Raw genomic sequence first — 13844 nt, 5'->3', positions numbered from 1 at the left:
GCAAATTATTCTCAAATTTCACTTGTCTGGAAGACTCTGCAGCACTGTTTTCCTGTGAAACTCCATCAGTGTTCTGACATTCAACTGGTATGCGGGTGAGTAGATAATGACTGAATTTTCATTTTTGGGTGAACTATCCCTTTAACAATTCTTGTCCATGTTTACTGATGAGGTGAATCCTTCAGCGATGTTTCCACGGTCAAGAACATACATTTAAATTCAACAAAATATAATTTTTCACTGCTGCTCTGTCCTGGTCCTTCAAATTTGAATGTAGATGTGTTTTTAGAGCCGTTTATACACATTTCCCTAAAATCATGCCATGATTGAGTCTCTTTGAAACTTGTTGTAGCTTCTCTACATTTTAAATAAAGTTGTGTCAGTTTGAACGGTGCTCGCCTGCGTCAATGTATAGAGATGAGTCCAGTCGGGGCCCGGGGGAGTTTAGGGCCCCTCAGTCTTCACAGATATGAACCTGGATGAACCCAATTTTGCTCAGGTGTGATTACATAACACTTCCTGGTAACTGTTCCTCCAATGAGACGTGACGCATGGGCCTAAAGGTCAACGCCCACGACAACACCTACATCCTGTCTGTGTGCCAGGCGGGGAAGCACCGGGGAAACACACACATACACACACACAGCCGGCCGTGCACTAATTTAGCTTCCGTTAGCTGCTGCGGGTTGCCATGGTAACGTTTCCGTGGCAACTAAGCGTGTGCTCCCTCCCTCCTCCTCCTCCTCCTCCCACTCGTCTCTCCATCAGTCTGAGCAGCAGGACAACAGGTTCCGTGTTCTTCATGGCCACGACAAAGCAGAAATACTTCATGTCAAAACATGATAGTGTGAAGTGACCTCAGAGCTGCTCTAAACTCCCACAATGCCCCTGCAGAGAGGGGACACATCTGAATATGAAGGAACTTTTTAAAACTGTTCAGGAGGTCACTGTCCTCTGTCTGTGGGGATGTGAAGTTTATCCCGGCAGTAATGCTTGCAGCAGAACAAAATAAGTGCCGGTACATTTTCACATTAGTGTGTTTATCAACCACTATACCAACCAGCATGGCGACTCTCACAGCCAGATTTCATTACTGTTTCTGTGAGCTAATGCTAACTCCTTGAGTTCGTCTCCAGAGGACTTTTTACTTTTTCCATGAGACATGTTATAAAACAAGAACCCTGTGAAAGTTGAGAGGGGAGATGGGTCACCCAGCCAGACCAGCTGGACCGCGATCACCACAGGAAGAGAGCGGGGATAAGAGCTAAGCTAACCTGGTTTAGACCTGAGACAGTGAGCCAGAGAGAGATGCACCGTCATCGACCCACTTTGATTCTTCATCAGCCCACATCCTCCTCCTCAAACCCCCACAGAACAAATGCAGATGTAGTGGGATCTAACAAGTTTGGCCGGAGGTAAAGTTACTGCAGCTAGTGAGCTAGCATAAGTTAGCCAGACATGCTAACATTCACAGCTTATATTATGCTGTTTCACATCTTTGAGAGACTGCAAAAAAAAAAAACGCCACCGTCCAGACTAAAAACGCTTTAACAGCCCTAGTTACAGTTGCTAACCTACGACTGGACATAGTTATTATAACAGCTATTATATCGGCAGTTATTACATTAATATTAGTTAATATGTTATCGGTTGCTACAGTCCCTCGACCTGACACGCCTGATGATTTGTAACATAAAACCATCTGGGAAGACGTCCACAGAAACTGTCTGGAAAAGGGCAAGCACTTAAAGAAACACTTGGTAGGTGACTGGGTGAACCATCTGTCATGTCTCACACGAGGAAAGAGGAAACACTGGCAGTCTGTGAAAGGTGCTGGTGAGTAATCAAAAGTCACATTACACACATACGAGTAAAATGTAGAGCCACCTCTGTCCAACACCAAAAGAAATATTTACTTTGTGAGTTCTGTATGTATTATGTAATATGATCAGAGGGGAGAATTCAGAGGAGGATTCAGCTGTGAATCATTTCAGTTTTGACAACATTCATGATCCTCAACAAAAAAAAACACATGAACTTCAGCACATCTGACTGTTTAAAACTCTGCAAGAATCATGAAATCAGAGGTCAAACATACTGAGAATGTCTCCTGAAAACAAACAGGAATAAAACACTGCGACGCAGCTGCTGGACTCATCCACAGTTTCTCCAAAATTTTAAATTTGGCAACAAATCTGAACATCTTCACCCTGACAACTGTTGTAGTTTTAGCACAAGTGGAACATTGAGCTATAAAAACATGATCAAATATCTTTAAACTTTAAACTTAATGACACGTTCTTCTTCTACTATCTGAGTACTTCTCCTCCACCTTCTTCTTCATGTTATATAACAGTGTAGGTATCGGGGCCGGTTGTCAGCAGGTGGAGGTGACTGAACACCTCCAGGCGTGGAGCTGCTGTGTTCGTCCTCATGATTCTCTCACCTACAGCCTGATGGGGAAAAGACGACTGTAAACAAGTATTAAAATAAATGTAATCCCTCGTGACATGGATCCGTCTGGCTCTCAGCTGCAGGTTCTTCTCTGAGTTTGAAGATAAAACTAAGATGAACATCTAAAACTGCCAAGTCTGAAAGCTGCTGTGCTGAAAGAAAGAACAACGCAAGACCATGAAAGTTTGAAACTGAAACTTTAACCAAAGATACAGTCTTTTCTTTCTGCAATTCTTTTTATCTGTGCTTCAATAAAAAGCTTATAGAAAGAGACAAAGAAGTCTTTTTATTGTGTGATTAATTTGCATGTTAATAATATTTTTTGAACCTGTATTCAGTCGATGCAGCTTTCACATCAACTTTTTTGTTATTTATTTATCCTGGCTGGGGTCACAAACCAGGAGGGAAGAAAAAAGGGGGGATTTGGATAGAGAAAGGGAAAAAAACAAACATTTCCCCTGCAAGAAGAAGCTCCCTCCCACCGGGTCTGGGGGCTGCTCAGGCTGATCGAGTGACGGGGGGAGCGTCCTCCAGCAGCCAGCCTCCTCCTCAGGGCCTGGGGGGCCGCTAAGAAAGGAACCTTGTCTGAAGATCTGAGGCTGCGCTCTGGCTCCTAAAGGGCTCCGAGGGGCCAGGCCATTTAGTGCTTTAAAAGTAATCAATAAAATTTTTAAATCAATTCTTGAAGCCAGCGAAGACGTGGTCTCTACGTTCGGCGCCAGTTAGCTGCAGCATTTTGAACAAACTGCAGATGAGAGAGTGAAGTCTGACTGAGGCGGGTAGAGAGCGAGTTTCAATAATCTGATGAATAACTTTCTCTGAGGGAGTTTGGTTGTTGTGGTCCGTTTGCCTGTTTAGTGCGGTTTGTTTGGACCGGTGTGAAAGCTGTGGATCGAACCCTGATGAGGACCAAACAACCGGACCGAGTCCACCTGCACAGGTTCCATGCAGACTCTGGTGCGGTGCGTTTGTGGTGTAAAATCAAGCTAACCAACTGCAGGAATTTATGATAGAAGATGCGATTTTAGCACGATTTCAAAAGCTACTAATGAATCCTTCTGCTGATCATTAAATTGGTTGAGGAGGTGATCAGATAATTGATCTGTACAAGACATGTATAGTCTATATTTATGAAGTTAATTTAGTAACAGATGTGCACTTCAGCTCAGGTATTTTAATGGATTAACAGGTCAAAATCTGTTAAAACTTCTGTGCTTCTATCCTACTCTGTCTGATCAAAAAGTGTGTGACAGTGACCCCACAGTTACACATTAAAAAGTCGTGTGAAGGGCAGATGTGCTCCCTAGTCCCTCCCTCCCTCTCTTAACGAAGGAAAATAAAAATCCCAGTGCTTCCTTCTCATTCTTTTCTTCTCCTCCCAACACTTCTGTTAACTAAATATATGAAGTCAGATGCAGCGCTGCAGTGTGCCGTCTGTGGATGCACAGGTGTGCAGCGTCCTGCAGGGAACAAGACACCTCCTTTCCGTCTTGTTCCTATCTGTCAGTCATTACTCATAACATCCCACAATTTGCTAATTAATTTAATGCATTTAATGCATCAAATTAAATTGCGACTACCAGTCAACGAGGAAAATCTTCAGTCGGCGTCAACACCATGTATGTGAAAGTAGCAAATCTGTGACAAAAGCAAAGAGTCAAGTTGTGTGTGAAGCTTTGTGGAGTTTGATACCAGAAGCAACATTGGTTCTTTCCGATCATTTGTGTGTGTGTGTGTGTGTGTGTGTGTGTGTGTGTGTTGTGTGCAAGTATGTGCATAAAGGAAGGACACCTCAGTAACGTGCCTGTGTCGGTATGTGTGGCTTTAAACCATGATGCCATAGCAGTGACACTATGTGGTGTGTGTGTGTGTGTGTGTGTGTGTGTGTGTGTGTGTGTGTGTGTGTGTGTGTGTGTGTGTCGGATGGAGGGAATACCACAGCTTTGTTATCTGAGATGGTAGATACGAGTGTGTGTGTGTGTGTGCGTGAGTGTGTGTGTTTAGCCCATGATATCAGAGTGGAGTTATGCAAAGCGCTGATTCATAATTCACATGTCTGAGTGTTGGATGGCTGCAGGCTGCACCATTGTTTCCACTGCGACACACACACACACACACACACACAGACACACACACAGGACACAGTACTCACACTCTCCTCCTTGACCTTCTCCATGGTACAGGCAGGCAATTGCCCCTGCAGCGGTGGTGGGGAAACCCCGTTCTGGTCCATGGCAACAAACAGCTTCCCGTTGACGTTAAGAGTTGGATAAAATACCTGGAAACACACACACACACACACACACACACACACACACACACACACACACACACACAGATCAGGATTAAGAAGAGTGTATACTGTATGAGATTTTTGTCATCTTGAATTTTCTTATTTTTCTTATTTATTTTTACGTCTAAAAACATCTGATGTCTTTCCGTTCTATGAAACAGTGTCTAATATTGAACCTAATCTAATTATTCAGTTAAAGGCGACGATAAACACTCGCGTCTACTGCAGAGTCATTTGACCCAAGATTGAATATTGATTGTGCCCTTTCCCGCTGACAAAAAAGACAAATGTTAGAGTGTGTTAGCATCTTTTTTTTTACAGTAGGGTGCCATCGTCACACCTTGCCACAGACTACAGATGAAAACTAGCCTCAATATGCATGATCGCGAGAAATGACTAAATAAATTATCTCAACAAAAAAAAACTTCAGACGCACTGAAGTGAAACTAACTTCTCTGCAACCTGCAGGACAATAACAAATCAAGTTAGCTTATTTTCTTCAAAACTTGAGATAAATGGCCCAATAATTTAGCCTTTTAGCTGCTCTATGAAATGATTGGGATTGGAATGATTAATAAGGAAGCTTCTTGTATTAGACACTGTTTCATTTCTGATTGGCTGCTCTTTCTGATCAATGGTACCTAAAGTTTAACACTATTTAAATATAATTTCTACTGATGGTAGTGACTGTCCAGATAAATCAAATCTGATATAACACTGTAATAACTGATATTAATATTCAGGATAGGCAGTTAGCCTGCTCCGTATAATCTCCTCCAACCACCTGGGAGCTCCTGCTGGCGGTGCTGTAGGTGCTTGGTCGTCGTTTGGGCCACGGGTGAGGCAGGATGCCGCTGAAGGTCCCTCCGCTGTAGGTTCGACCCCCGACGCCCTCCACCACGTCGCCCGGGATGCTGTACTCGTCGTCAGCCATCTCTCCCTCCGACCCCCGGCTCCTCAGACGGAAGTTGAAGATGGAGGAGACCTGGCTGCTTCGCCGCGTCCTCGTGGAGAAGGAGCGAGCGAGGAGCGGGTGGAGGGGCTGGATGAGAAAGTAGATGATGTTAATTTGACCGTCTTATTCACTCTTTATTACACAAAACATCCAGCGTCTTCTTCCTCTCACCTTTCCCCCGTCTGTCATGTCCACCTGCAGCAGCTTTTCCTCTGACAGGTTCGCCTCCACGTCGGCCATTCCCATCAGCGCTTGGCTCCGCCTCTGCTCCTCCATGCTGTCCAACGGCAAGCCAAACGGCGAGAGTTCTGGTGACATCATCGAGTCCGAGTCGAGAGTTTTCTGAGCTGCAACCTGGTAGAAGAGATATATGACTGTGTCTTTATGAAATAATAGAAGGTAAGATTAATAACTGATATGATTGATAAATATTAATGCATAATTACATATTCATATATAAATAAGAATGAAGAACAACAGGAGGTAAAATAGAAGGTAAGTGGACAGATTTAAACCTTAATGAGTTCTTGATGGTTTTTATAAAATCACTTTTCACTGGATATTTGTCAGATTTTTGCGGCGTGTGTTTGGCTCAGCATTGGCAACTCTTTCCATTCATACAAAAAAGAAAAGGAGGGCAGAGAAGTTTTGATAATAATAAAAAAAATGGTGGTAAAAAATATGGTGGTTTTGTGGCCGGAGCTTAACACATTAGCTAACACTAGCTAGCTTAGCTTGTTTCTTAACAATGGCTGAAGAAAATTCGAGCTCCTCTGAACCTGTCACTCGCTCTCCTGGACCGCCAGCGTTACTTTAAAGAGTTTACATTAACCAATGGGAGCAGACCAACCCGTACACGCCCACTCAACAGATGGACAAGCTCTCTACAATCACCATGGGGTTGGACGATTAGGCGAATATGTCACTGGTTGCATTATCTTGTTGCAAAAAACCATGATGGCGACCCCCATAAAGCCAAATCTGAGGCTTCAGAAAGGTCGGTCACGACCAGCGGGAGACATCAGTTGTTTCAGTTTGACAAAACCACATAAATAATTTTCTCTAGATCTGGGTACAAAAATGATCAACTGCAGGTGCTGTCTGGAAATCCAGGTCCGGAGCAGGATAAGGAAGCCCCGTCAGTCATGTTCGAACCGATCATCAGTTTACCTGTTGCTCCTTCTTGAGTCTCTCCATGGCCACCTGGAACTCTCGTTCTTTCTGGCAGGCCTCGGCGATGGTCGCCTGGTTCTGCTCCTCGTACGCCATGGCGACCACGGCCAGGATGAGGTTGATCAGGTAGAAGGAGCCCAGGAAGATCACCACCACGAAAAACACCATGTAGGTTTTACCAGCCGAACGCAGCGTCTGCAGATACACACACACAAAAAAAACCCTCAACAGTCCTTAGAGGCATAAACGGTCCTAAGAGGCACATAAACACAAGGGTGACATTTCCACTGGGGACAGAGGGGACGTCCTTTTTTACTTTCAGTTTCAGTTTGATTTACTCACTAAAAACTCTATAAACAGTGTCCTCTGACTGTCCAGCTGCCAAAACTCTGAAGAGTGACGAGAGAAGCTCATAAACTGCTGAAATGCTCGTCAGGATTGCCTTCAATTATCACTGTGAGCTCACAGAAACAAGCATTAGGAGCAGCGGAAAGTATTCTGAGCACTTCATAGTCAGATTTACAGCTTATATTCTCATAAAAACACCCTCAAATTGAACATTAATCAAAGATAAAGCACCAAAGAACATTTTTCTTTGAAAGTAAAGAGGTAATAGCGACATTATCTACCCATGAAACAACTCTAAATGTTGAGGTTTAAACACTGGAAACAGCAGTTGAGAAAACATTTCACCACAAAGTCCATTTAACAGATCCTCTGGGGCGTTTTACTGATCACATCACAAGATCTTCATCAGCAGCAGTTTGCCCAGTTGTCATCGATTTGTAGACGGAAATTACTGTTAGCAAGGAAGCAAATGGAGAGAACAGTCTAGACACTTTTTCTTCTTCTAATTTAGCCATTTTATCAGGTACAACTCCCAAAGTATGGAAGGTTGTTCATGTTACTATATTGCATAAGTACAGAGATATTAGCAATCTTAATAATTACTGACCTATGTCTAAATTTTCCTGTCAGTCTAAAATACTTGAATCTTTAGTAAAGAAACTGTTTTTTAACTACATATTCTGTACTGAGTCTACATCAGTAATATGGCACCATCTCCACAACGACCTATCAAATTCTTCTGAGACAGTCGATCATTCCCTGCTTTTTCGTAGACCGTTAACTGTTGGACGTGACCCTAATGCTCAAAGATGGCAAACTGAGTAATGTGTAAACGCAGGTAATGTCCAATCATTAACAAAAGGTGTCCCTCAAAGTTCCATATTGGGGCCTGTTCTTTTCACAGTCTATATTAATGACATTGTCCAGGTTCTAAATATCTGTACTGTTCATTTCTACGCTGATGACACTGTTTCATGTTGTTGGGCTGACTCCATTCAACTGGCCACTGACAATCTGCAATTTTTCTTTTAATATTCTTTAGATGTCACTCTGGAGTGAAACTGAAAGACTGCTTTTAGGTTTTGTGCTCCAAATTACAACACAATGTAGACATCACCACCGAATTTCCTCTGTTGATTACTTGTTATTTTGTGTATTACAAGTTTTCTGAAATGGTATGTTTAAATATGCAGCAGTAACTAATTAAATCTGCACTGATCTGCATGTATTTCCAGAACATAAATCTGAACATTGGATGAAGCTGCAGGTTCTTGTTTTATTTAGTTGACAAATTAAGGTCTTAAAGTATTCTTTTTTTTTTTACAGAGGAAATGTTGGATATCTCTTTTCATCACTCCATAAATTTGAAAACACTGTCAACAGCCATAAAAAGAAAATCCATTTTCACCATGTTTTTAGGAATAAAATGTGACATAAATCAGAGAATGAATGGCACATGAACAAACCCCTCTGTGAAAACCTTCAGAATGTAGACATGAATAAAACTGCAGAGTTCGGAGTGTGTAGGTGCTGCTGAAGTGGAGATTTCTGGTTCAGTCTTTTGTATTGCAGGTTTTAGGTTTGAACATGCAAATGAGGCATTATCTAATGCTAACTTTTGATGAATATAGGAGAAATCTACATGCAAATAGAAAAAGTGCAGTAAATAAACACCTAAATGTGGATTTTGGATATTTTTCTTTTTCCACTGGTCTAAGAGAAAACATAATATGGAAGCAAAATACCCAAATCATGGAAAGAACAATAACCATTTTCGTAGTATTGACATATTTGTCCCTTTGCTCTCTCCATCTTCTCCTCACGTCTGAAACCAAACATTCCAACGTTCCTAAACGTTACCTGGTGGTAGAGATTTTCCCAGTAGTCTTGTGTCATCAGGCGAAACAAGGACAGAAAGGCCCACCCGAAGGTGTCGAAGCTGGTGTAGCCGTAGTTGGGGTTCCTTCCCGCCTTCAGACAGTCAAACCCGTCAGGGCACTTTCTGCAACACAAACACACACACAAAAGGCCTTATGTTGTGTGATTGAAACAATGAAGGCTTGTTGCTTCTGTCTGTAACTATAGCAACTCGTTTCCTCCATTTTCACACACGTGCTGCTTGATTTCACTTTGACTCAGCATCAGCCCAACACGGCAGAGTCTGCATCCTTTAGGGACTTTATTTAGTGCTCGAGCATTTGAGCAGCAGATAAACATCTTATTTCACAATAAAAGTCCATGACACAAACAACAAGCAAACAAACAAGCGTCACCTGCTCTATGCGTCCTGTAGGTGTGTCTGGTGAAGTGTCTGACAGCGCGTCAGCTGCACTCCTTTTCTATCACTCTTCTCTGCTTCCATCACTGTTAGTTTTGTGGTTTGTGGTGACTTAAAGGCTCAGTTTGTAAAGTTTCATCCTGTCATGCTGTTGCATTGATCTGTGTACAATGACGCAGATAAAAAAAAAACCAAGAGCTGAAACTTGTTTACCAACCACTCGTTTCACTCTCTATCATCAGTCAGCTGACGGCACATGTTGTCCTGAGGATATAATTTAATAAGTGCACCAGCTAATATAAAAATATATTTATGATTCCCTTTAATTCCTCATTGAAATACTCTCTAATGCATTTTTGCTGAGATGGAAGAGTCTCAGTCGACTTTGGCGGCTCTAATTAATGATTGGAATTGTTGATCTGACCATCTGAAAAGCTCTTGTCACTAATAGAAACTGCATTTTAATTGTTCTTGGGAATTGAAGGCCGGTGCATTTTGAGGATGTGGTTTTAAGCATTTTGAAGATGGCAGCCAGTCATCCAGTAATCAGGAGGTGGCTGATTTTATAACTATAACTACTGTTTGTCTTCAGTCTGTGATTTGTAAAATCTAACACCACAGCTCTGTGCAGAAAGTGGGTTTACAGTAAGAACATTTACAAATTCAATTTCAATCAGCCTCTATCTGTCCATCCATCTATTTTTCCATCCATCCCTCCATCCATCCATCCCCGACACAAACACCGGCTCTGTTTCCTCATCAGTGTTTACGACTCAAGGCTTGTTATCGCCGTGCGACCGGGACCCGCCCACACGTGTCACCGCGGAGACGGAACAGACAACACGGGGACGGCATTCATCGTAATTGATATTCCACATTCATATCCTATCACATTCATCGCCGCCCACACAGTCACATCTGATCCACTGATACACAGCAGTCGTATCGGTGGCGTGCTGGTCAGTGGAGGGAGGGCTGCTGCAGAGCACAGCCTCTGCACACAACAACCTACAGGGACAGACACACAACGGAACCAGCTTCAAGCAACAACATGACAAGCCAACAGCAAGAGGGTCAAAGGTCAGAGGGTCTCGGAAATAACCCTTTGACCTGAGGAGAGCTGGGTTATGGTTATTATAAACACAAAACAGGACAAAATAAAAACATTTGAAAAGAGACAGTCAGTAGAAATGTCCTTTAGATGACGACTTTTTACTTTTATACTTTGAGGACATTTCAGAGCCTGAACTTTTACACTTTTACTTGAAATTCACGTGAGATTATGGAAGTTCAAGTCAAATTTAATGTAAATATTTGAGCAAAAGTGCGACTGTGTGAAGGTCGATGGAAAAAGGACAATAAATCTCTAAATGACACGAAGTCCCCGAGTAGTTCAAGTCCAGCACAAAGAGTGAGGCCTGCTAACTTTCAGGAACAGCTGCAACCAAAGAAATAAAACTTGTCCAAGTGTAGTTTAGTGTTAAAGCTGAATCCTTGGACTGAGTGGAGGAGTTATGATGCACTCAGAGGACAGGATGACATTAACACAATCATGAACACAACAAACCTGTGGTTGAACAAAGCGCTGAGTCACAGAGGAGCTCCATGCTGAGGCACAGAAAAGGTTGCCGCTGTGCAGACGCTATCTGGGGATTCAAACCGACAACCCCGCGGTCTCAAGCCCACTGCGGTGACCGGTCCCGGCTGCCGCCGCCCCCGCCGCAACAGCTGGGATGCTTTTAAGGACTGACTCATCACCGGCCCGTATTTATTATCACTTTACTACACGGTGTTTGGTGGGAGCTGGTGGTGGTAATTCATTACAGACACGTGTAAATAAACTATCCAGTTATATAAGCTTTATATAATACAGCAGCACTTTACATTAAAACCACAGGAGTGTCATTTAAAATACTTGAAGGAGTCTTTTTATATTTGTCTTATTTTCTGTCACGCAATTCCTGTTGCTTTTATCCACTTTTTAAATGTTGTTAGTTCATTATTCTGCTATTATTGTCGAGTATCTGTCTGCTTAGAAATTATAATATTTTACTTGCTGTTTTATGCTGCTGTGCATTTCTATGTACTTGACACTGCTTTAGTTATCATATTGCTTTTATTTGTTTTTGTTTATTTGTTTTTTTAACTGTGAAACATTTCGTAACTGCTGTTTTTAAAAGTGTGCTGCATAAATAAAGTTTAGTATTTTTATATTTACAATATTGTCAATAATCATTGTGATTTTGCAGATTTTATAAATAATATTAATTACTCTACTTCTATAAAATCTTTAAATGAACTTATTTCAGTGATTAAATTATTACAAGAATAACTGCATCACACATTAATGCAATTAAATAAAAAAAATCAGCAGTTTTCTAAATGGTGAAATCAGCCAATAAACAAAGTTTTCACATTTATGAAACTTGTTTTTTGGTCTCTGAGACAAAACATCAGACTGTGGTGAGAAATATTTACACAAATCCCAAAGAGTCGCGGTCATCCTGCTGCAGTGAAAACAGAATTATTACCTGAGAGTTTCTCAGTTATTCATGTTAGAAAATTCATTTATAGTAGCTGCCCACATTCAAAAAGATTTTTACCAAACACTACGAAAAGCAGCTAATTTTATATATTTTTTTCATAAATAAAAGAATTATTTCCACTGGCTGTTATTATTGCTTTAATTAAGTACAGAGCAATTAACAAGCTGCACTTTACTTCATCATCAGCTGTGATTTGAAGCTTCCTTTTATTTATTATTTCACAATAAGTGCCTGAACAGTATACACTATATGTCATGTATATGTATTTAATTTTGCGTAAAAAGCAGCTTTGACACAAACGTGTCCTTCAGAAGCTCCATCTTATCTTATAGCCAAGAGCAAAATCCTTATTATCCGTTAATACAGTGCAATACAAAAGCAGCGCTGAAAATGAATCTGCTATCACAAAGCTCAGGAGTTGACCTTTGAAGCATTCAGCTGGAGCAGTCAATTTCATGCCATTTAAATCTCCCACTAACTAATAGAATTTGCATTATGGAACCAACAACAACCAGCGAAAAAAACACGTCCTTTACTTGTGAAAAAGCAATCATTGTCAGGCTGCAGAATTACACAGGAGGTGATTCAAATTTGATAGAAACATGCAAAGTATTAATGCCAGACAGCAGCTGGTCTTATGGTAAAAACACAGCACATCTAAAACAAATCAATAAACCATGAACACAAACATCACAGTAACACAATCAGTTTTAATGTAATAAAACATTCCCGCTGATTGCACTGCTTATCCAAACATTACGGTAAGAAACCAGACAAAGACAAAGAACCAGAGTACAAACAGCTGATCCAAGCACTACAGTAACAACAATCAATTTTAATTACATGATAAATATTTCAAACAGCAGATTAAGTGTAACTGAACCATCGACTAATGAGAAAATAATGCTGTGTCGCTGATAAAACCTGCAGAACAGCAAGAGCAGCTGATGACGGTTTACAGTAACAGACTGTTAATCTAATATCCATGTGTCAGAAATACCTGAACATTACGGGAACAGAAACAGGTTTTAATCAGATTTCAACACAAAATGCAGCCAGTATGTGCAAACTTAAATTTTCTACAAACCCAATTTGAATGAAGTCGTGTAAAACATAAATAAAAACAGAATGCAATGATTTACAAAGACTTTTAAACTTGTATTCAACTCAATGCAGCAAAAAGACAAGATATGTAATGTTCAAAATGATAAACTTTATTCTTTCTTGTAAATATTCACTCACTCTGAGTTTGATGTCTGCAACATGTTCAAAAGAAGTTGTGACAGGAGCAACAACAGACTGTGAAAGTAGTGGAACGCTCCAAAAACAGCTGTTTGGTTTAGATTTACTAAAAACAATAAAGTTGATCAGTTTGAACATTGAATGTCTTTGTTCTGTAGGTCGAAAAGTTTTTGTAAATCACTGTTTTCTGTTTTTATTTACATTTTGCACAGGGTCTGAACTTTTTGTGTTTTCTGGTTAAGATTCTTGTGTTGCTTTTATCTTCCTTCTTCAACATTTTTCGTTGTCATGAACCAAAACACCACAGCGAATTCCTGGTATGTGTCCACAAACCTGACTGTGATTGTGAAAAGCTGAGAAGCTGCTTGTCCAAACACTACGGCACCAACAGTCAATGTTAACACAGTTAAAAACTAACTGGCAGCTGATTTAAGCTTTACGGTTCAGTCATGTAATGAGATAACAAAATCATGTGGAGCTGCTGATACAAACATTACAGTAACAACAATCAATGCTGATTGAATAAAAACATGCACGGAGCCGATGATGTGAATA

General features: G+C 41.0%; 1 protein-coding gene across 1 annotated transcript in view; it reads right to left on the bottom strand.

The window, feature by feature from the left end:
- Positions 1–13844, bottom strand: part of LOC146307876 (sodium channel protein type 5 subunit alpha-like) — a 210498-nt gene that overhangs the window by 81481 nt on the left and 115173 nt on the right. The window contains exons 10-14 of the mRNA XM_084747390.1: positions 9084–9225; positions 6873–7070; positions 5874–6056; positions 5532–5789; positions 4607–4732 (exon numbers count right to left, since the gene is read on the bottom strand). Of these exons, the coding sequence (XP_084603516.1) occupies positions 4607–4732; positions 5532–5789; positions 5874–6056; positions 6873–7070; positions 9084–9225 (907 nt within the window). The remainder of the gene's footprint in view (positions 1–4606; positions 4733–5531; positions 5790–5873; positions 6057–6872; positions 7071–9083; positions 9226–13844) is intronic.

The sequence above is a fragment of the Lutjanus erythropterus genome, chromosome 21 (assembly GCF_056507025.1).
Source record: "Lutjanus erythropterus isolate fLutEry1 chromosome 21, fLutEry1.hap2, whole genome shotgun sequence".
Lineage (NCBI taxonomy): Eukaryota > Metazoa > Chordata > Actinopteri > Lutjaniformes > Lutjanidae > Lutjanus > Lutjanus erythropterus.
Note: the sequence above shows the minus strand (reverse complement) of the source record. Positions and strands in the feature narration are given on the sequence as shown.